This window comes from Leptinotarsa decemlineata, unplaced genomic scaffold, assembly GCF_025532065.1.
Source record: "Leptinotarsa decemlineata unplaced genomic scaffold, Ldec_3_MD MMD2_tig00000505_RagTag_RagTag, whole genome shotgun sequence".
Lineage (NCBI taxonomy): Eukaryota > Metazoa > Arthropoda > Insecta > Coleoptera > Chrysomelidae > Leptinotarsa > Leptinotarsa decemlineata.
The window spans coordinates 87,111-112,198 of NW_027412549.1; the positions used below are offsets into that span (position 1 = coordinate 87,111).

Here is a 25,088-nt window from a genome sequence, read left to right on the forward strand (position 1 = left end):
AATTTGTTGAATTGGTTCCGGCACATCTGCGAAGTTAACGAAGTCGCTAATATCAAAATCACTTATCGAGTCTTGAGACTGTAAATGTAATACTGGAATATTTTCAAAATTAGTGTGATCGATATCAACAAGTGGTGAACCATCTTCAGCAATCAATAGTGGCATGGAGCTCATGATAATGATTATTTAGGTTTGGAGGAATGATATGTGATAGCAATAGAATGTGGATAGGAAAGGTGATGATGTTACTGATACTTCACCTTTTATAGAAGAAAATAAACTAGCGCATGCGCTCTTTCGTCAACTAGCCCACTCTTTCATCGACTAGAGATGCCATATCCTTCTCTCCCACTTAAAACGAGTCAAGTGATAGGTGGGAGTCGTACCACTTCCGTTTCCTATTCAATCGTATAAGTCGACTTGCGATCCTGAAGTTCATTCATTCACTCTCTACAACTGTGAGCAAACAACAACAAGATGAATTCTGCAAAAATAAATGCTGCATTAAATAGAATATCTGCTGTTGATGAAAACAATTGGATAGACGAATCAGATGATGATGATGTCAATGTTCCGCTAGAGGAAGTGATAGTTGAAGCAGAAGATGTTGGAGTCGATGAAGATGAGATAGACGAAGTTGAAAACGAGGCCAACCAAAGCGACGAAGATGATGACGTGATGGAGTTTGAGAGGGTCATGGATGAAGAAGGAGATGATGAAGGGATAGAAGCTGACACAACTGAAGGCGATGGTGCTTTGAGGATCGGTATGCGAACGCTCAATGTCAGTGAGACATTGGAAGATCCCTTGGATTTGTATTGTGCAATGGATGCATACGTATTGATCAGCACAATAGATGGAGAGAACAAAAAACTATGCTGGTGCTGCTTTCGGTTTTATTCGCATAGAAACAATAATGGAGGGTGGTATGCCCATGTCAACACCCACAACACTGTCTCAATTATGGAAATGGGACAAAATTGGTGTGAAGCTTGCGAGAGGCCACTAACAAACTTCACCCGAGTATCTACATGTATTATATGTAATAATGTCCAACCTGTGGCACAATAACCGTGGACCTACTGGTCAAAAAAAAACAACAGCCCTTTTCAGGGCTACATTATTCACACAAACGGTAGTAGTAGAATTCACAGATTATGTGATAAATGACTACTTTGACTAAAAAGTCGAAGTTAGGATTTGGTTTATCATCGAATATCTGTGTATATGATGAGTACTACTTTGACTGAAAAGTCGAAGTTGATATTTTCTCAATCATTGAATATAATGATGAGTACTACAGAGTTGGATGATGATACTTTCACATAAGTTTTGACTATAGTGTTAACCTATTTCTGATTGAAAGTATAATGATAGCTCTGAAAATAGTTGTTTATTGTCTTTAATTGTAGCCCTTAAAAGGGCTGTTTTTCCTATTAATCCATACAATGGTATGGACTAACGCTCTTCATCATCAGAAACAATCATGATGGTGTCATCATCTGAATCATCTGTATCTGATGATATACTGATGATGTCGTCCTCATATTCATCAGATTCATCTGAATCAGATGATATACTAATTATGTCGTCCGCATGATCATCTAGCTCGTTATCCTGTAGATCGTCTAACTCATCTACTTCCTCTTGCATACGTTCCGGGAAATCATCAGGAAGATCGTAGATGCGTTGCAGCATTTCTGCGAAGGTTGTACTGAAATGATCAAACGTAGAATCTATTTCATGTACCTGGATGGGTCCTGTACTCATCATAGAAGACTCTGGTACACTCATCGGTTCGGTGGTGGAATCAGCAATCGACATTGTGGAAGAATGATGTAGAACTGGGATTGATACTATATTTATATTGGAAGAAATAAAACGGAGGGGGTGAAGTGTAAATGTAGAACAGTGTTTGAGATTCGAAAACATTAAAAATGACGATCTTCATGAAACTCTGAGCGATTATTATGAGAAATTCTAAGTGATTATTATGAAAAACTAATAAGAGAGAGGGAGGAAGACACTGCCCCAGCCTCGCAGTGCCTCGTGTACACCAACCAAAAAAGTGTGTACTCCGTGGAAGGAAAGGAAAGGAAAGGAAAGGAAAGGGTGGGAGAAACAGGGAAACGATTACATATCGTCGTCGGAATTTAGGACATCATCGTCATCAATTAGGATAGGAGATGGCGGAGGACTGTCCTCGATAAGGATTGGGGATGGTGGAAGTCTGATGTCGCCAGCGTCATCGTCGTCGTCGTCGTCATCCTCATCTGTGATGTCTACAGGCGGTGGGTCACCCCATTCGTCATCCCATTGGTAGGGATCCGGATAATCCCCGTCCGATAAGTCAGCTTCATCACTCCCAGTGACATGCTGAACCTGCACCCTGTAGTCATTATTCATGAATTCGAAGGGAATGTCATGAGGTGCCGTTGTGGAGTCCACGAATCCTTCATGGATAGAAGCCCAGTAAGGATGTTGATGCGCTGGGTCACTGTACGGCTCAGTAGTTGAATCAGGTTCCATGTTGAAGGTGGCTGATCAACTGAATATTCCAACAGATAATTCCTACTTTTATACTTTTGAAAGGGAGTGGGGAGGAGTGGGGATGAAAGAACTTGGAATTGAAAATGGAAAAAAAAAAAAATAATGAAAAGACGAAGTGAAGAAAAATGCTCCAACCATCGCATTGTTCAATGTGTACCAAACCAAAACAATGTACACCCTTTATTTCACTTCTTTTTTCATTTTTTTTTTTTTGTTTTTATTCCTAAAATTATAATTACAAACCTAAAACTACCATGCTACCTAATTATCCTAAAACTATCCTAGTTGACCTAAAAACTATTTCCCTTTATTCAAAAATTTCTTTATAAATATTTTTAGTTCATTATTGAGCTCTATCGAAGAGGTCTCTGCCTTCCGCCTTTCCTTCAGAGCTGCAGTCCTTCGATCTAGCTCGGCCATCCTCATTAACAACTCGCGCCGTTGGCTAGCAATTTCATTCTCCTCCCGGGAAATGCTAGCCAACGCGGCCTCACTATTTCGTGAAGCAAGTGCAACATCCCTACACCTCTGTAGGAAAGTTTCCATCTCCTGGGGGTTAACCTCTCCGAAAGGCTCCGGCACTGGTGGCACTTGTGGCGCGATCTCCCCGGCAGGCTTCGACACTGGTGGCACGACCTCCATGGCAGGATCAGGCACCGGTGTGAGTTCCATGGGTGTCAACATCGCTGATAATGCAAATTGGGTGAGGATTTCACCTGGAGATGGCACCCTCGGCACCGGCTTATATGCCCTCCGTCTTTCCACTGTCAATGCGAGCGGTGTGGGACGTCTCGGAGGATTCCTTTTGGCGGTCGACCAACTACCTGCATAAGGGTTAGTCCTATTGCATTTACTCCTATACCTTTGAATAGGACCAACCTTAGCTGCAGATTGCCGCTTGGCTTTGTTAACAACCCTGTCTTCCTGAAATGAGACAGGGCTGCGTGGCCGCTGCACACCACCCGAAGTTGAAGCCTTCACCTCTTGGACCATCGCCACCTCGTCTCCCTCGAACATGTCAGGGCTGCCTGGTCGCTCCACCTCAACATCCACAGGTATGATCGATGCCACAGCGTTGTCGATTTCCTGCGTGTAGTTTTCCATTCTGAAAATGTAATACAAAGTTAGTTGTTATGAAAAAGTAACATTGATAACTTACTCAAAATTCGCTTGTTGTAGACTGTAGAAGACTGCTGTATTAGACTGGTGTTGTAGTAGATTGCTGTAGCTGGACTGCACTCGATGAGAAGACTTGTCGTACTGAATGCCGAGAAGTGTGCTCCTCAGGGTGTAGGCAGAAGTGGGAGTGGTGGGAGTGAGGTGGGGGCGCGCATGCGCAATTGTGGGGTGAGGCGAGCAATGGTGGGAAGGGGGCGGGGCTAAAAGTGGAGGAGAGTGGGCGGGGACTACAGTGTGTTGTTAAATTTTTTTTTTAATGAAACATAAAATTAAAAATTTTTAGTCATAGAACCGGCATTGGTCATCCTCAGTCATAGAACCGGCATTGATCATCTACTTGAATTGTGACTGGAGAAAAAAATCTTTATTTTTTGTAAATCTATATTATTAAAATCAATAATGGGGGTATTTAATGTTCAGTGTGTATGTAGAATCGATATTTTTTGAGAAATGAGTGGTGGAATCTCATTATTATAATATTGAATTTAATACACTTATTTTCAATTTTACACGAAAAATAGTAATGACAAAAGTTGTAGAGAATTTAATTTCCAACAAATTTGGTCTCTATTTTTTTTTTCGCAGGATTGATATTTTTCGAGAAAAGAACGGGTTGTAATCTCATTATGTAATATTGAATTTATTACACTTATTTTCAATTTAACACGAAAAATAGTAATGACAAAAGTTGTAGAGAATTTAATTTCCAACAAATTTGGTCTCTATCAATTTTTTCGCAGGATTGATATTTTTCGAGAAAAGAACGGGTTGTAATCTCATTATGTAATATTAAATTTATTACACTTATTTTCAGTTTTACACGAAAAATGGTAATGACAAAAGTTGTAGAGAATTCAATTTCCAACAAATTTGGTCTTTATTAATTTTTTCGCAGGATTGATATTTTTCAAGAAAGAACGGGTTGTAATCTCATTATGTAATATTGAATTTATTACACTTATTTTCAATTTAACACGAAAAATAGTAATGACAAAAGTTGTAGAGAATTTAATTTCCAACAAATTTGGTCTCTATTAATTTTTTCGCAGGATTGATATTTTTCGAGAAAAGAACGGGTTGTAATCTCATTATGTAATATTAAATTTATTACACTTATTTTCAATTTTACACGAAAAATGGTAATGACAAAAGTTGTAGAGAATTCAATTTCCAACAAATTTGGTCTTTATTAATTTTTTCGCAGGATTGATATTTTTCAAGAAAGAACGGGTTGTAATCTCATTATGTAATATTGAATTTATTACACTTATTTTCAATTTTACACGAAAAATAGTAATGACAAAAGTTGTAGAGAATTCAATTTCCAACAAATTTGGTCTCCATTAATTTTTTCGCAGGATCGATATTTTTCGAGAAAAGAATGGGTTGTAATCTTGAGAAAAAATCCGAATCTTGACGATCAAATTTTTTTTTAATTATAAACTTTATAATTCATAGAAAAGTAAAATATTGATTTAGTGGTTCAAATCCCGGTTTTTTCGCAGGATCGATATTTTTCGAGAAAAGAACGGGTTGTAATCTTGAGAAAGATTCCGAATCTTGACGATCAAAATTTTTTTTTTAATTATAAACTTTAATAATTCATAAAAAAAAGTAAAATATTGATATTAGTGGTTCAAATCCCGGTTTTTTCGCAGGATCGATATTTTTCGAGAAAAGAACGGGTTGTAATCTTGAGAAAGATTCCGAATCTTGACGATCAAAATTTTTTTTTAATTATAAACCTTTAATAATTCATAAAAAAAAGTAAAATATTGATATTAGTGGTTCAAATCCCGGTTTTTTCGCAGGATCGATATTTTTCGAGAAAAGAACGGGTTGTAATCTTGAGAAAGATTCCGAATCTCGACGATCAATTTTTTTTTTTTTTTTAACCTTATTAATTCATAAAAAAGTAAAATATTGATATTAGTGGTTCAAATCCCGGATTACCCATAAAAAAAAATCAATAATTTTTATATAAATGAAGCTTTCATATCTTATATAGAATAATAAATGTTATTAACACCAATATGTAAGCCTGTGGCGTAATGGTTAAGACCCTAGCCTATGCAGACGTATGACATGAGTTCAAATCCCCGTGTGACCAAAAATTTTTTTCTTTATTTCTCACCATTATTCCTTGTGATTTAAATAGAATTGAAACTGTTAGCGTAGATGTTAAGGTATCATCCTACCGCACAGACTATCCAAGTTCGAAACTTGGCAATGACAAAACTAGAAAAAAACTAGAAAAAATAATAAGAAGGAGGCGGGGGGGGGGGGGGTTTGTGAAAAATATATTTTTTTTTTAATTTTAAAATTTATTTTCAAATTTCAAAAAATTTTTTTCAAATTTGCTTTTTTTTTTTCAAATTAAATTTTTTTTTCAAATTTTAACAGTTGGGAACATGTCAAGTCAGAATTCGAGTACATCACTAATGCCACTTCAGGGACATTGAAATATATATAATAATACTTGTTGATAACTTTCATTATTAATTTTTCAAATACACATTTTTTTCCTAACCTAACTTAATCAGGCCCTGCCCAGGCAGGCTATTCCACTTCACTATTCACCATGTTGGTTCAATTAATACGTCATCTGTTGCTTTTGGTTTTGGTTCTATTATTCTAATATTTGGATCAATGTTCAGTCCTGGATATCCCACTCCACCTGATGGCCTGACTTTATGGCTTTTCTCCAAAACTTCAACTCTCTCTTCCAGTACATCATACTTTTTCATTGTAGTCGCTGTTATGTTTGACATAGCATCAAATTTTTTATTTGTAGACGCTGTTATGTCAGACATTTTTATGTCTACATCATTTGTAAGTTTGTCAAATTTACGAGTGAAAGTTATCCGAGCCTCTGCAATTTTATCGTCAAATGCTTGACGGGCATCGCGAGCAATATTGCCTATTGTGGATTGTATTGCAGCTTGTAGGGCTAAAAGTATAACCTCCTTTGTTCCGTTAATTTCCCCCTCAAGGTATGATACAGTTACACAATCACTCTTGTCAATTGGTTCGCTTGTATTTTTCAATATTTTTCTTTGCATGTCATAATGACCATCTTTTGTTAATTTAAATCCATTGCCGGGTGGACCTCGGATGACATTACCACCCCATTTTCTTTTTCTGCCAAATTTATCGATTGTTTTAGACATTGTGCACCCACGATGATTCTTTTCAAACTGATATTCTTTCTTTTACATTATACTATATATTGCAGTAATCGATTAGGGAAATAGAAATAATACAAATAAAATTTCAATCATTTTATATTCATTACAGTAATACATATACATACATACATAATACATTAATATCACAATACTTCTGTCATATTGAATTTTCCGGTTTTGAAGATATTGAATGATACTTCAATCATTGATCTCGGCAGATAATAAATTAATCAATTGATCCAATGGAGTCTCCTGAGATTGTGATTGTTGAATAATATTACTTATCCAACGAATGTTCTCATTTGGATCGTTTTCATAAAATTCAATATCATTATGACCCCAAGGAAGAGTGTGGGTAGTATTCGGAATGATAAATCGTTTATCGTCGTGGTATGATAATGCAACTTTATTTTTCAATTCAGTATACATATCATGCAACACGCTTCTAAATGAATTCATCTTTCTGAATATCATACCACCTTGTTCGACGATTTTTTGATAATCTTCGCATGTCAATTCATTCTTTATTACCGATCGTTTAACCCCTTTGGCTTTCTTAAATTCACCATCAACAGATTTCACATAATATGCTTTAGCACCTGTACCATAAAAACTCATGATTGGATCATTTGGAAATTCATCTTTGAAGTTACCCAAGACTGAACTTGTTACTGGAATATTGAATTGGTTAACTATACTGTAATTGGATGTATCAAATCTACTTATGTTAGTTTTTATGAATTCATAAAAATTTTCTGTGTTTACTTTAAGAATGAGCGAGTCGGTATCTGTGTAAAGTAAAGAGACATTTTCATCAAAGTGTTGTTTGATGCATCCATAGAAAAAGTCATACATGACTGTTTTAGATAATTCTAATATGGAAAATCCCAAATATAATGGTTTATCGTAATGAACCTTCACTCTACCCAATTGAATGGCAACGAAATTATCAGTGAAAATTGAACAATTTTTGAAATTTGGTTTGGCTATGAGAGTGCTGGCACCTATATTTTTCTTTATATTTTCCCAATGTGTAACGAGTCTAACATCAATTCGATTATCTACATTCTCCATTGTCTTTCCATACACCGCATTATTCATTAGTTTATAGAAATCTTTAACAGATTTGTTGTTAGACCTATTACGCATTTCAGTATTAAGATCTATATAGGGTTTCATCCAGCATGATTGTTTGAATTTCAATACTCTATGTGTATTCATTACAATCAATCCATTTTTGACAGCTTGCTGTAGATTCCTATAATGAACAATATATTTTCTTTTATCATTCAAATTTGGAATTAATTTGGGAATTTTCGATTGTGTACGAGGTGGTATTATTTTTTCGACTAAAAATGGAAGGTCAGAATGTTTATCATGCAACTCTTGTGGATAATGAATGTCCACTTCAAATACATACCCATACGGACTATCAGTACTCACATCCATCACATCAAGATTAAGAATTTCATTTGGTGTCAACCATGTAAATTCACTTGTTGGTAGAGGTTGTGACATACTGTGACCGTATAGATTTGTTGCATCTAAATATGTAATGAATGTGGAAGGTTCATTGGGATTATAATTGGGTAAAAATCTATTATTTGCTATATGTTTCCTCTCGCTACATTGACTAATTCCACCTCGTATACCTTTTTGAAAAAAGTGAATCATATCAATGTCAGTTAGTAATTCCAATTCAACATTAGTGAACTTCAACATGGCATCCCATGATAATCCAGGTGCAGTATAATATTGTGCCGGATCTAAGTTATATATCTCTAAACTTGTGGTGCGGAAGTTTTCAAAAATATCACATAGTAGCAATACATCCGACTTCAAATACAAATCAGAGTATTCCCCCAAATTCTGACACTCGAATAAATTCCAAACATTTCTAGCCCTATCATAATCAGTTTCCGATATATGTTCACAATTGAGTGTGTCATAAAACTGATTTTTTGTCGGAAGTAATGGATAATTCAATTTGTCAATGTCATCAACAAAACTATATGGAAATACACCTTTCTGTCTCATCAAATTGAATTTCTCAATTTGTGGGAAATGTTTGTGCATCTCCAAACATTGATCGGAGGTCAAGTTTGCACCCAACTTCTCCAACGAATTAGTCATAAATTTATAACTATCGATAAATCTCATTTTGAGATAATTCTTCCTAACCACACCATCTTTATCGGTATAGCTGTGTGTGAAGAGATGCTTCGTGAAAGATATATATTTCTCTTTAGTTTGCGGGATAACATCAACTTTCTCTTTATTCCTATACAATTCTTTTATGAATAAATGACAATCATAACCACTTAAATTATGAAAAATGATAGGTATGAAGTTTGGTATTTTGAAATTTAAATTACATTTCGAGTGAGCGGCATGTGATCTTTTCTTTCCTGTGACATGACAATGATCTCTTACTTTGACTTCACCATCAGTAAATGCTTTATTACATATACCACAAGTTCTGGCTGCAGCAAACTGTTCTTCTTCTTCGTCAGTTTGTGTATCCATCGGTTTAGGGTTTCTGAGATGATTTTCATGTATCTCTTTCAAATCATCTTCAATGCTACTCACAAATTTCTGAGCTGCATCTACACCCCTATATGTAACAAATTTTGACAAATCATCATTATATGAACACTTTATCAAATAAGCAAATGAATATGGGGCATGTTTGAATGTTTTAATCGTGTATGAACTTTCAGGATTTGGCTCATTCACATGAATCGGTTTAAGCACTGATTCAAAATCAGCATACACTACAAATGGCACCCTCATTTGCCTCTCAAAGTTTTCAAACATTAGTTTATTTTCCGCAACCATTCTACCATATTTATTGATCTTTAAATTAGTAGTTGGTGTTGTGGTACTAATGTGATTACAATCATACATATTATGACGTAAAAGCAATCTCTCATCAGAAAAATATATCAAACATCCGTCACAAAAATATTTTTTCTGTCTATGAGCTGATAGTTGATTAGAAACTAATCTTGAAAGATCTTTGATCCAACAATAGTGACCATTACCGGAGTCATCAGTTATAAACAACAAATTGACATGTCTCCGGAGTCTTCTCTGTGAGTATCGCAATGGACCAATCACTTCATACTTCATTTTACCCTTCTCAAATGTACTCTCTAAACCGTAAACATTAATTGAAATATCATTCCTATCTTCGAATATTTCGATACTCTTATTATTAACTTTAACCGGAAAATCCATACCTGTGACATCTAAAACAGTGGAAAAATGTGGATATGACGTAAGTTCGGACACTCGACTATCTGCAGGATATAATGCTGATGTTATAGCCCAAGCAAAACAATATTGATCTTCATTACGAACATTCACAACAGCTTTCTTCCATTGAATACATTGAGGCAGCTTCACATATGAACGTCCTTCCAGTGGACTGTATTTATTAATGTTGACCTCGAGAAACAATATTTTTTCACAAGTCCAACCTGAATTATAAAAAAAAAATTACTATTCAATCTTATTGAAATTTTAAAAAATAAATACCTGAGTCACGATCCTGGAACTCAGTCGTTTGAGCCACAATTACATCACGGAATCCATCAAAAACAGCATTCAAATCTGAAGATTGGTCCACTATTTTATTTTGGGAATTAAATGACTTCGTGTCCCTCGAATCATCAGTCTGAAGAATATAATTCCCAAAAACTTCCATATTCACCTTGATGCTTTTATGGATCCTGATGGCTGATTCCAGTAATTCAATGACCTTCTGCCTAATCTCATTGAAAAATGACATGTAGTCACTGGTTACAATCGAACTCTCCACCCTGTATGTAGCAATGCGGCAATTGAATGCATTCGTTATAATTTGAACACCGTCAGACAATTGAACACATGCATTATTTTTATGACTCATGGTTCTTCGGTGAGAATTCACTTGGGTCATAGGAATTGTCACATTACAACAATTGCACGTATACATAGGTGTTGCATTATCCACTCTCACCCGTTTCACTGCAGGCCCTCCTTGGCAACTCTGGAGCTGATGCCGACGAAGATTATCACTACGAGTGAAAGATTTACCACAGTCACAGGAATACATTTTATATAATAGTTCTCACTAACTCACTTGATGTAAACTGACATAGCCAACACTCGTACGCTTCTTAAATACACTCTGATAGGACCCGTCAAGACGTCATAGCCAACCCCACTTCTCAACTACATGCGCCAAGATTACCTCCCAACTGAATGCGATAACAAATGTCGATATACGAGCAAGCAGTGGTCGTTGCGGTCTCGGAGAGGGTAGACGCTAGGCAAACGGTCCTCGGCTGCCGTTGTGTCACCATCGATAGCGGGGCTAGAGCGAACCTTCATCGCTTCGGGAGAGGTGAGGGCAGACCGATGAATACGCATTACTCTGCCACACGTCGTGGAGTGAACATGTCGCTCTCTAGCCGTTGAACGGTTATTGCTGTGACGTCACTCCACTACTAACTTGGTGCCCTAACACCGATGGAGCATTTATTACTTGGAGGATCTTCGAAGTATGCAGACGTATGTTTGTACATAGACAAACAAGCACATGATGAAACCCTGTACCGTGCATTCTTCTCACACACACACACACACACACACACACACATAAACACACAAAATCTCATATGAAAAAAAAATCTGAACGATCCATGCACCAGACACTTCAAGGTCACAACGCCTTGACTTCACTGCACAACAAAAAAACTTCACCAAACAACAACCAATAAAAAAAGCAATTAATACGTCATAGTGGGTGGGGGGAGGCCGAGAATCAGCTGTAAACAACTACTCCCCATTGCTGAATTTTTACCAAAAAACATCTCATAGCATCGCCCAGGAATTGTTGACGTCAACAGAAATCCAAGGGTGATAATGGTAATGATTCAGGATATATGGTTATGAATTCGAAGACAAAATCCAATTGTTCCTTTGGAAGAGCCAAAACCAAAAATTGCACGCCAAGTTCGATCAAATGGCATAGTTTTTGCTCACTGTTTTCTTCGATTACCGTGACGTAGTTCATCATGGTTAGATTAATTTCAGTTCATTTTAAGTTTGAGTGAAGAAATCTCTTAACTTTAAAGTAAAACACTTAGTAAGGGAATACGAGAAAATCAAATAATGTAGTAGATTAATTACGTCAACAAAATAAATCTCAAATATGCAGTTCACTGTTCACGGCGAAACAGAATATCGCAATATTCCTCACTTTATTTGAACATTGTATAATTGTGTACGTCATACGTCTTTTAGAGTTGGAAGACCCGCAATCGTCATGATTACCGCTTGCGCAATAATACGGAAAGATGGAAAAGCATTATAAATGTGTGTTTCGTTTTCTGGCAGCAAACAGAAGGTATGAATTGTGTTTTTCACCAGTTAAATGTATTCTTTAAATATAAATGAGTGATGAAACAATATTGCGGAATCCTACGAACGAATATTTCAAATATATCTGAAAATAGGGTGTAACAACAACCTTGCTTGAGAGAGTAAATACAGGAAACTCGATAACTTTTTGAAATACGTTGGAGTACTTGAACTGTAAATGGTTTATTATGATGATATAATATCATTGACGTATGTTACCCATACTTTCTAAAACTGGAAATAAGTCGATTTTGGAAAATAACTCTGAAAAGTTTTAAAATTCATTTGGAAAAGGGACTCATAGAAGTCTTTGATCAAGGTTCCGAATAATCTTGTTTTATCCATTACAATATTTTTTTAGTCGGTTAGTCATAATAGTCAACAATACTGTTTCATTCTGATTGAGTTTTGTCCGTTTTTATGAGTTTACTTCAAACTGTAATATTTCGGAGAATACTCATTCAATTCAATCTAAATAAGCGTCACTTGAGTCAGTGCACTTTTGTCAACGTAACACGTCGAATATATTCCGTCAGCATAAAAATTGGGTGCTCCTCACATCACAGTTATTTGGTTTGGGATTTCGAATCGTACATCATGTGATATTCATGGACATATTATACTCTTTCATTCGATAATTGAATATTCTGTACTCCTAAAAAACAATTTTCAAACATTAATTCACACACGAAATTCATATTTTTTTAGTCACCTGTTTCATTTCGAGCAAGATGCGTCCGCAGAAAGTATTGTGGATTTCTTTCCAGAAGTCAAAGGGAACTTAACTCGTGTAACCTGGGACATGCTGTCAATAACTCAACATATCTCACCTCAGTTTTGCAAAATAGTAAGTAGATAATATCATACGTGAAAAGAATACAAACTTTTCGAATGCTTTGAAGTAAGTTCTTTGGATTTACTGTAATACTGTTTGAGAGTATGTTGGTCAAACTTAACGATCTGTAAAACACAAAAAGCTTTAATTATGGGAGGTCTAAATGGATCATATAAAAAACATATATATATATATATATATATATTATATATATATATATATATATATATACCGTATATACCGTATATATATTTATATATATATATTTATATTTATATATATATATATATATATCTATATATATATACGGTAAATAGATTTAAAGGATCTCTCAGTCAAAAAATCAAACTCTGCTTTACTAGCCAAGCTTTCGCTTCTAATGGGAAGCTTCTTCAGGGCCTATAGTTTAATGAGTTGTGAATATTTTCGCCGTTGAATAACATTATAAATCGTACTTACAGTAAAAATTAGCAAAAAAATAAATTGAACATTAAATTGACGAGAAAGTTATACATGATATATGATTTTTTGTGGGTTTGCTAAATGTTATAACTTCACATAAATGTCATTTTTCAATGGGTGTTATGTTGATTTCATAATTATAGGCCCTGACGAAGTTTCCATTAGAAGCGAAAGCTTGGCTAAGTAAAGCAGAGCTTGATTTTTTTATTTTTGACTGAGAGACCCTGTTAATCTATTTTACCGTACAATTTCTCCAGTCGCTAAGATTATCCATGTATTGACTACATTTTTGATGATGGTGATTTGTTAGATCAATAATACATTTTCATTTCAGATGAAATAAGATGATCGAAGCAGACATATTGCTTGGGACATTTGACCGGATCTACATCCACGCAAAAATTCCCATTATGGTCATCCTCCAGCCAATTCGTCGGATTTATCTCTAGAAAACTTCTAAAAACAGTAACAGATTCAACAGTGTTTCGGAAAATTTTACCTCCAGCAATGCGCCTGAGATCTCGAATAACGCTACCTTCCAGCCCAATCTAAACAACTCCAGTAACACTGTTACTCCTTCACTGGTGGTGTAAACAATAGTTACTGAAAACAATGCAATATTATTCCTGGCGTTAATGGAAATAACAGCAGTACGATTAATAATACCAATGAATCTATTCAACACAACCTCCAGTAGCAGTACAAACAATAATTTAGCAGTGTTGTGAATGGCGGCAGTAATGCTATTAATGAAAATTTACCTACTAACATAACCAATGCAACGATTTCCATCAATGCTAAAGATACGGATTCCAATTTACTTTACCGGATAGTTCAGTCCAAACAAAAAGTCAGTAGAGCCACTAATAGCTCTGATTCGTCCAAGAAAGGGGTAAAACTGGATTTCAAACAATACAAGTTTTCAATGAGTCAATCGCTATCATCAAAGGTTATAAAACAATGTGAGTATTAACGAGTATCAATCTATTTATCGTGCGTTTTACGGTGGTTTGTATTATGACTGTTATGTGGTTCACACTGAATTTATATTTTTAAAAACAAACTTTATTGAATATAATTATTTACAATAAAAAGTATTAAATATTACAAAAATGATTCAAGAAATCGACGAACTTGGATAGTCGCGAAGTGATTCAAGAATCTGATTAAATGTTACAAATAATGATTCAAGAAATCGACGGACTTGGATAGTCGCGAAGTGATTCAAGAATGAGGCGTCCTCTTGTTTTCCCATATTTATAGGATCAGGAACTGCTGATGTAGATATGCGTTTCCTTCGAAATTTCTAGAAAAACCTTGGAAATGTGCTGAATATGCTGAGTCATTTCTGGGTAACTGCGTAGTGGCTGATGCAATGTTTGTTTATTATGGTGCAATCCTTGGACAAGGGTGCATTGATTTTTCTAATAAACATGACTGATTGATGTATATTTGTATATATTGAGATAAAATGTCATCAGTTTCGTTCTAACATGGTGTGGGTGGACGTGCAATAGCGACCGTCCACAAAGAAGGTACGCGGACGCCATTGTTGGAGATGGAACTCAGTTCATGTTGTGAGTATCCGCCGTTTTATAACGTGCAAGCATAAATTAAAATAGTGGTAATAAACATTGTTTAAGTGTTTTTGAAAAATAATGCTCTCATTCACACGGTTGGAGGCGGGGTGGACCCGATGTATCCACGTGGGATATTCTTATGAAGAGGACGTTAAATTTTATATGTATGTATATGTCGCCGCAGAAAGACGTGCCTATCAAAAATTAATAGATATTTTGGGAAGAAAAATAATGAGTGCAGTATTGCGTAAAGCAAAACTTTTGCACGCCCCGGACAAAGTTTTTTATTATAGTAAAAACTATAGTACTGGTCATAATAGCGCCATCTGGAAGTTGGGACCAAATTAAGCGGAAGAATAAGAAGAGATAAAATGTTGATTTCTTGACAATTCAATATTCGTAAGAGGAATTAATTAGAAAAGAATTATAAAAACTCAATAATACAGATTATTGTATGATTTCCACCATAATGGGTTTTATGAAAACCGCCCGGTATCAGCACAAAGTACCAGCATTCAACAGTATGATCCACAGACTGATAAATGTTTCCCTTGTCAGATAGTGGAAATCATACAATAAACTGTATTAAGAAGTTTCAATATGGATTTTCACCAAGTATCGGCCAATTCTATTCAATTGTTAACGAATCATAAGCTTTATAAAAGATAAATCATTATAGCGGCCATATAATTTTTGGATACCATTTTTATAGTATGATTTGTCTTTAGCCTGAAAATAGGTCCAGTTTTGACATTTTCCTCTTCGTGCTAAATTCCTTTCGATTATTTTATTGAAGTCTGAGAACAGGAAAAGTCAGTGGGACCAGATCTGGAGAATACGGTGGATGCGGAAGCAATCTATTCAACATTACATTTTGTGATACGTTTCATTGTCTTGATGAAATAGTACTTTGTTTTTCTTCAAATGGGGACGTTTTTTTCGCGATTTCGTTGTTCAAAAACTTCAAAATCGCTATATTTATTATATAGCGACTATTGTCGCTGTTGATGGTTTTTCCTTTTTCAAGTCGATGAATATTGTAACATGCGTATTCCAAATTACTAATACCATAACCTTACCAGATGACTGTTGCGTCTTTGTACACTTTGGAGTCAGTTCACACATGCAGTCCACTCAGATAATAATTTAATTTGATTCTGGGTGGTGAAATGGTAGAGCCATGTTTCATCCATTGTCACATATCGATGCATAAATTCGGTTTTCTTACAGTGGAACAGCTTCAGGCACTGCTCAGAAATATCAATTCGTTGTTGTTTTTGGTCGATTGTGAGCTCGCGCGGCTGTCACTTTGAACAGATCAAAACATCAATTCGTTCAATCTCTATTTTCTGTAAGAATGGATAATGTTTTTAGTCAACTCGTGAAACATTCAAAATAGTAGGTATGGTTCAAGGTACAGCTTGGGTAGTAAGGGATTAATTTGGCACTGTCCAATGGTGACTAGGCTTTATCATTACATGCTAGCTGAAACATCTTATTTCTTGTCTTTCTACTTCTCTCATCTTCATTCAAAAAATTGTGAAAACTTCTTGAAGAAAGAAGAAAGGAAATCAGTTCAAAATGAACTATTTACAAAGATGTGTAGATCCTGCATAGAAGCTAGTTCCAGATACAAACTGGAAGAAGACCATCGAAACAACTACTTTCACATGAACTTTGATTTACATGAAAATAACTACTTTCATGTAACATTTAGGTATATGAAAATTACTTTTTTTATTCAATGTGTTCCTCCAAACATTCGTTACGGAATTGAATCAGATATCATTCATAAGAACGGATCTCTCCTAAAAGATACCTCTTTCAATCTGATCTAATTTCTACAGGCATCATTTCCTCTTTGGCTGAATGCTGATATACTTCGAGGTCGGGGAATCCCGCAATCGTTCCAGTGAAAGCGGCTGAATTTTTGAGTCAAGCAAAACAGTTTACAAAGCAACGTTATCTCTTGGTTGGACAACGGATGTTTCAAACGGTACTGGTAGCTACACGGATGCTCAAATTGACCAAATGATAGAAGTTATCAAGTCGCATAATATCACGAATGAAATAACTTTTGCAGGTAAGATTGTTTTACTCGTTCTGATATGAAATTTTATTTTGAGCTTTACAAGTCTGCAGTGAAGTATTCAGAGATCTAATTACTTTTTAAATGTTGATGAAAAATTGTGTTACTTAATCATACACATTTCCAAAAAAAACAACATATTAAGAGATATCTTTTACGACTCTAGAGTTGTTTCGGATCTATTAGAGAATTAAGTTCATTGACAGAATAACTTTTTGGAAACAACTTCTTCAGGAAGAAGTGAATTGTAAGGAATTCAAAGCAGCATGCATGTATCCACGCATGATACTAATGTTAATGCAGCTAATTCAGCATGCATGGATACACATGAACAATGTACTAGCACAGAATGGAGATTTTAAATAAATGAATAACACCGATTTTATAGATTTCCTCAGACGCTTCTATAAATCCTTGAACTTTACCCGCACTTGCTTCCATGCATTTTATTAGAGAAGTTCCTGCATAATTTATTCTCATGACTTCATTTTCCATTCTCATAAGAACATGGTTCTCTGCCAAAATTCCTGAAATGTAGATATGCCACCACCAAAATTATTGTGTTCCCAAATATCAAAAAATGTCCAACATGGCGTCAATTTCGAGATATATAAGGTTAAAGGAGTCGAATAAACTTATAATGCATTCTATGCAACCCACATTAATTTTCTACTGAGATTTGAGATATATTGATTTTGTCACTACTAGAAATGTTTCCGGTAACATTATCATAATTTTTGGTCTAATTGTTTCAATTTGACTGGTTTAGCGTCTCTTAGACAAAAATCACGTGAATCCACTGATAAAACAGGAAGCTTTAGACTTACTTACTATTTGTCTATCTCAAATTATTTTCAATTTGACGAAAAATTTTATTCATGCAGTGAAAGACTGATAATGGAAACCCTTTGAGTCCTTTACTGGCTGATATTTTCATGGATTACATAGAGATTGAAATCCATAATAATCAGCTAACTAACAGTTTCTTGTACTGGTACAGTTAGGTAGATGATATCTTAGTATGTTTTACTGGTACAGATATGCAATTAGGCAAGTTTGTTGAATATGCCAATTCCATCCACTCGTCAATAAAATCCACCACTAAAAGGGAAGTTAGTAATTCAATAAATTACCTTGACTCAACCATTACGAAAAATAAAAATAAACATGAATTTGCAATTTTCCACAAACCACCTAACACGGACATTATCATTCATAATTCCTTCATACACCCTTACCAGCATAAAGTTGCTGCATTCAGTAGTATGATTCACATACTATTGAATATTCCACTGTCTGAGAGTAGTTTCCAGAGAGAGCCGAGTTTGATCAAACAAATCACGGTCAACAACGATTGAGAGATAGATATTATAGACTCAATTCTTTCCAAAAAAACTACAAAATCAAGCCATGGACCAGGTCTACCCAAATCCAAGATGCGATAACGTCAATTATAGGACATTGTCACATGTGGGTGAACCAACCAATGACATTGCCCGTTTTTTTTGAAGAAAGAATGCGTAAACGTAGCTTATAGAGAGAATAAAAGTGTAATTGAAACCATTAAGGGCAATAAAGACAAAACTTCGGTGTCGGATAGATCAAGAGTATATAAGCTGACTTGTGGTTCTTGCAAACTGTATATTGGCCAAACAGGGAGAACAGTCTCTCAAAGAAATAAAGACGATAGAAGTAGTTTTATAAATGCAAAGACCAATTCCACATTTGCAAATCACCTTTTAGCAGAAGGACATAAGATCAATTACGACGTCTTACATTTAGAAGAGAAGAGTTTGAAACTCAATCTTCTAGAAAGTTTAGAAATCATTAGATTGAAGAATTCGAGTAGTTTACTGAATGATCAATTAGAATTGAATAACTTCCCGTTACTAAATATGTTTTCAAATGTGGAAACTGGGACTTAAGCTCAAGTGATTTATTTCATTACAAACTCAGGTAAAAATCAGATACTTGAAATGTAGGTACTTCAAATTGTAAAATCAAGTATGTTGAGCATTGAATATATAGAATATAGTTAGCAAAGACACTCCCGAAGAAGCCATTGTATGGCGAAACACGTGTTGGGTTTTGTAAAACTGTTTAGTAAAAATCTCACAATAAAGTGTGTTTTGAATACGATATTAACTCAGGATGTATAAACTTCTGAGGCAACTAGCCACTCGCACCAACGAAACATCAGGAAGAAATTCTAAAAATCCACCCGGAAATAGTGACACTGAAAACCTCGACTGCGAAAGTCTTAACCATTTTGTCAATAGGTTTTCGCTGAGTTTCAACATGAAAACCCAAGTTCTTAATGGAATCAGTGTTCAAGTATTCTTATAATTCCGTTTCAATATTCAAGTCAAATATTACTAGCTGTATATAGTCAGTGCATCGCTGGGTATAATGAAGAATTCTTGTTATATCACAGGGAAAAATGTTATAATTCACTTCATTTTCATTTAATTTACCTTTCTCGAAAACAAATTCACATTTGTATAGGAATAGTCTAGTAACACAAGACTCCACGAAAATATTTCATATTAAAATGAAATAGTATATGCAGGGTGTATCAACAATGTGCAGGTGGAAGATAGACCGAGTGACATTTTTTTCATACATGGAAAATAAGGACATACCTGAATAGGTAGCAGAATAGATTTATCACAATAGTCGACATTAAACCCATCTGTTGAGATATTTTAAATAAAATAATGTAAATCTTGGGGTCCTTACAGCACCACCAAAAATGTATCAATTGCAATTTACCTTGTACTCAAGTGAAGATTCTTAACGATTCACATCATAATATAGCGTAATATAGCATCATTGAGTGACTTACAATATTTTTTGCGATTCAAGTTTTAGTCCAAATTGACCCCAACAAATTTTACATTTTCTAAATGATTGAAGGGTTCATTATCCACATCTTCTTTGATAAGGATGAATTCTTCTTTTCATTGTTGGGAACCAATTATTGAGAACATTTAGTACATCGTTACAATCACTCTCTACTTAGATCACTTCTATCGTCTGTATACCTAGTGAACTGAGCTCAATTCACTATGAATTCAATTCCATTTGTATATTACAAAATAACATTAATTCAAGTACAGAACCTTGTGGTACACCCATGATTGTAACATAATGTTCTAAGTTTACGTTTTTTATTACTGTATGATTTGGATTGTTAACATTGTTTTCTGTTTGGTAAAAATGATGAACAGAAAAACTCCTTTGTCATAAGAAAACATTGTTTTGCTAGAACTCAATAATTTAATTTTATCGCTCACTTGTCCGGCACAGCACAGCACTGCGCTGTCCGTCGCCTTATGGCAACGGGTAGTAGCATCGCCCACCTGTCCAGCTAAAACCAGCATACTGAAGGTGCTGATTTCAAGGGAATTTCACTTGACATCGAGCGATGACAGAAACACCGCAGTTCTGACAAAGAAGTCGTCATTATAGTGGCCGCATTATTGACTGTAGAAAAAAATAGTCACAAAAAAGAAGGATACAGGTCCATCCCATTTTCAAAAGAGGGCAAATCTGGGAGAGTTTCATCATCTTTTCAACGATCTGAAAGAAGACGATGAGAAATTTTTCATTTTTCCAGTATTTCCGAATGACTCCAGGCAAATTTTCAGAACTTCTGGATATTCTAGAGCCTGCCTTAACAAGCAACTCAATTTTTCCTCGTCCATTTACATAGGCACCGTCTGACGCTGTGCTGTCAACTGATGGAAACAACAGAAAGACAGAAACTTCCCAGGCCCTTTTGGACAAGTTGATGCTGGCAAGCGCTGGCCGGCGACGTGCTCACTTGGCCAGTCCGTCACAGCACGTTCTATTATTTGCCGGTCAGGATAGGAGAGCTGGAATCCTTTCCGGCGGCAAACGCTCTTGGCTGTGACGTGCCGTGCTAGTGGGGCGGTTGTCCATTCTTTCTCATTGTTTCAATCCTATCCGTATTTTGACGGGACGGGCCGTGCTGTGCTGTACCGGGCAAGTGGGCGACAAGCTTTACACAATCAAGTCACGGCTTAAGCTTGTCACCCACTTGTCCGGCACAGCACGGCCCGTCCCGTCAAATAACGTATAGGATTAGAACAATGAGAATGAATGGACAACTTCCCACTAGCCCGGCATGGCACAGCCAAGAGCGTCCGCCGCCGGAAAGAATTCCAGCTCTCCGATCCTATCCGGCAAATAACGGTACGTGCTGTGACAGACTGGCTATTCCATCAATTAACACCACAGTGTCAGACGGTACCTATGGTACGGTATCCAGAAGTTCTGAAAATTTGCCTGGAGTCATTCGGAAGTACTGGAACAATTTCTCCTCGTCTCCTTTCAGATTGTTGAAAAGATGATGAAACTCTCCCAGATTTGCCCTCTTTTGATTAATGGGATGGACCCAAATCCTTCTCTTTTGTGACTATTTTCTTTTATATTCAATAATGCGGCCACATGTTTCTATCACCGCTCGATGTCAACTGAAATTTCCTTGAAATCGAACAAACAGCACCTTGAGTATGCTGGTTGTAGCTGGTCAAGTGAGCGATGCTACTACCCGTCGCCATCAGGCAAGGGACATCGCCGTGCTGTGCTGTGCCGGACAAGTAGGCGACAAGCTTGAATCGAAATATATTCCAAACGGGCATTCCCCTGCTACAAAATATAATATTTCAATGAATAGAAAAATTGTTACATTAGGTGAAAATCTATGTAGACTCAGTTGAGATAGTAAATTTATCCAAATAATGGAGTAACCGTGAAAACAATATACAAATATTTTTGAAAGAACATAGGCATTGGAAGAATTGGGTAATTCAAATCTATCTATCTATCTATCTATCTATCTATCTATCTATAACAAGACCAAAAAAAACAATGTAAAGACACTTATATTTCGAAAGACAAAAATTCTGATTTCAGTAGTCAGACATCATGACATTAATAAAACAAATAATAATACGAGGTGTGGCTAGAAAATAGCGGGAACCCTTTTCTTCTAGACAAACTATGCAAACCTCAAGGTGAAACGCCGTATTGACGAGTCGCCTGACATCCCCCTACACATTCCAGTCGTTGGACGACACTACCTTAGCGTTTAGTACCTTGTTCAGTTGGGCCACAGCCTTTGTTCATATCTGCCATATCGGAAAAATGAAGGCTTTTTAATTGAGCAACTTGTCAGCGTGAAATGTTCGGTGAAACTTGGTAAATCCGTAACATAGACCATACATCATAGATAAGTCATTTTTGGTCTACCGTGAGATTACTGTATCGGGACATCCACTATACTCACCAGATTTAACTCCGTGTGAGTTTTTTGTTCCCGAAAGTGAAGGGAGCTTTCAGAAAATGACAAAATATTTTTTCACTGGAAAATTTGAATGAAAATATGTATGGATAATTGAGGGGAGTGAATTGAAAGAGGTATAAGGTGAAAGTTGTTAAAGAAAAAAATAAGAAGTTAAACCAAAAACCCTGTTAGTTTCTAGCCAAACCTCGTATACTGTGCGATGTGCGATTAATCTGTTCTTGGCAATATTTTTCTTACTATATATTATATTATAGTCCGATCGGCGATAGCAGCTGAAAGTTTGCCGCAAATGAGAAAGTTGGTAACAGGCATCGAAGGTTCAACTCTAACATTATGGTCAGCAGAAAAAGATATTGTTGACGTCAACAAGTTGAGGACTCTCATTAGCAATATTGGAGTTGGAAAAATCTACGTAGATGTACCCGATAGCATTAAGAAACAACTGAATTTGGATAACTTGCCTCCTAACGGTGCCGCTTTGATGTCAAAGATGTCGGGATTGATTTTATTACTCACGTTCTTATTAATGTCATTCTCTTGAACAACAAATGTGCATTAATAAATTTGTATGTGATTGTTTCATCTCGACTGTTATATATAACGAAAAGTAACTTGTAAATAAATAGTAGGTTACTTGATGTGTTTTACCTCATTCTTTGGAAAAATATCAAACAAAATATTTCATCAGATTGAAATGAAGAAAGATTCACTTTAATCTCTTCTCGAGCATTCGGTAAAAATTATGTAATCATCCACGTTGAAAGAATTACTATTTAACCCATATTTTTTCAAGCAAGGTGAGGTTCATAAAGTGTGTGTGGAATATAAATACTTTGTGAAATATGAAGTCTCGTGAAAACGCGTAACGTTTTGAATTTCATTTTTCATTCTTACAATGAAGATATTTTGATATGCATATTTAGTTTGCAGCTGGTATGAAACTGATGAGTATAAATAATCCAAACGATCCACACACAAACATTATTCTGATGGTTTTTTTAATGTATCGAAATGGTACGTGCTTCGTGGTACTTATCGAAACTTCCGTATTGCCTCAAATCTTTGTCATTTAAATAGATTTCATATATGTGAAAAATAATAAGAGGTGTCCCAAGACGTAATCACAAGACAGTATTTCCTTGCAAAAGATACCAGAATCACTCTCGTCAGTACCGTACTGGATATCTGGATTTTTTTACAATTTGAACAATGAACATCCCTCATTCAGATGGGGCTGGATTTCTGTGAGATAGACTGTGCTCACCTCAAGGTCAAATGCCAATACTGCCGAGTCGCCAGACATCCCCCTCCACATTCCATCCAGTTGGACGACACTAGCTTGCTCAGTTGGCCGCCTTTGTCCGTGTCGATCCTTGTATCTGCCGCCGCGTTTTAACTGAGCAAAATAATTCCATGAAAATCAAAGGATAAATAGATAAGTACTATTCTGATCATTACCATATTGATTTCAATTTAGGAGCCACCGGTAGACAGCTGTTTCAGCCTATTGGGCATCGCCAGTACCAGGCAGACGGTCTTCGATCGAAGACAAAATGTGCGGAAGGACGGCGGAAGGTCATCTAGGTTGGAGCCTGGCTCCCTTACCCCTTGGACTGATGTTTGCCAGAAGGACAAACGGGTAAGACAAAATGTGATAGCCAAGAAAAGTAGGTACTTAATAAAATAACTGCGTAAACGTAAGCGAGACGTAAGTGGAACCACCTATTAGTGTGACACCCAAGTCAACTTGCCAAGTTGTTACGTCAGTGTTGGTGGTTTGACAAATCAACCGACAACTGAGGTAGCAGAAATTTGAGAAGCTAACCTGAAATGCCATCGGAAAACGAATCCACATGTTTCTAGAAATGATATGAAATCGACATAAGTGGAACCACCAATAGGTGGTCCCACCAATAGTTGGTCTACCAATAGGTGGTCCCACTTTGTCTCGCATTCGTTTACGCAGTTATTTTTATTAGGTACTTTTCTTGTTGTTATTCACATTTTATTTTCAATCGAGGACCGCCTACCCGGTACTGACAATGCCCAATACACTGAAACAGCTGTCTACCGGTGGCTCTTAGATTGAAATCAATATGGGAATGAAAAAGTTACAATATTGAAATTAACCTGACGTTTTGTACTACCAAAAATACACTTAGCGAGTAATTCATTTGGTTTACCCCATTGGTTGTAAAGGGTGGAAAACGCAACCCCTAAAATTTATTTCCAATGTAACTTTTTGTCTTATTATTTGTTTACCATTTAAAAATGTATTTCCAATAGACCGTTTCATTCTAAACAAAAAATGTCTCTTGGTTTTTTTGCCCAAAATAAACCAGTTCGCAGCAAAAAATTATTTTACGAACAACTACAGAGATACATCGTCATAAATGCGAACTGGATTTATTGTTATTTTGTAGTTAGTACCTGCAATAAACGATTAAAGGGTAATAAACAAAAC

The 25,088-nt window shown here is 35.9% G+C and overlaps 2 protein-coding genes and 1 long non-coding RNA gene across 3 annotated transcripts in view; 2 read left to right on the forward strand and 1 right to left on the reverse strand.

Annotated features, from left to right (window-relative positions):
* LOC141481706 (uncharacterized) overlaps positions 1-13,173 on the forward strand; it is a 30,163-nt gene extending 16,990 nt beyond the window's left edge. The window contains exon 2 of the long non-coding RNA XR_012465114.1: positions 13,035-13,173. This is a non-coding gene — a long non-coding RNA (uncharacterized lncRNA). The remainder of the gene's footprint in view (positions 1-13,034) is intronic.
* Positions 2,753-3,963, reverse strand: LOC141481705 (uncharacterized). Its single transcript, XM_074173719.1, has 2 exons — positions 3,710-3,963; positions 2,753-3,655 (listed from the first exon to the last, which is right to left on the reverse strand). Exon 2 carries the CDS (start codon positions 3,652-3,654, stop codon positions 2,848-2,850), a length of 807 nt encoding a protein of 268 aa, XP_074029820.1. The 5' UTR covers position 3,655; positions 3,710-3,963; the 3' UTR covers positions 2,753-2,847.
* A 779-nt stretch (positions 13,174-13,952) lies between the features above and the next one.
* Positions 13,953-23,262, forward strand: LOC111504339 (protein FAM151A). Its single transcript, XM_074174208.1, is given in 6 exon segments — positions 13,953-14,034; positions 14,037-14,077; positions 17,051-17,093; positions 17,096-17,137; positions 17,140-17,286; positions 22,879-23,262. Coding segments are annotated over 6 exon segments (627 nt in total). The 5' UTR covers positions 13,953-13,967; the 3' UTR covers positions 23,166-23,262.
* The last annotated feature ends 1,826 nt before the right edge of the window (positions 23,263-25,088 follow it).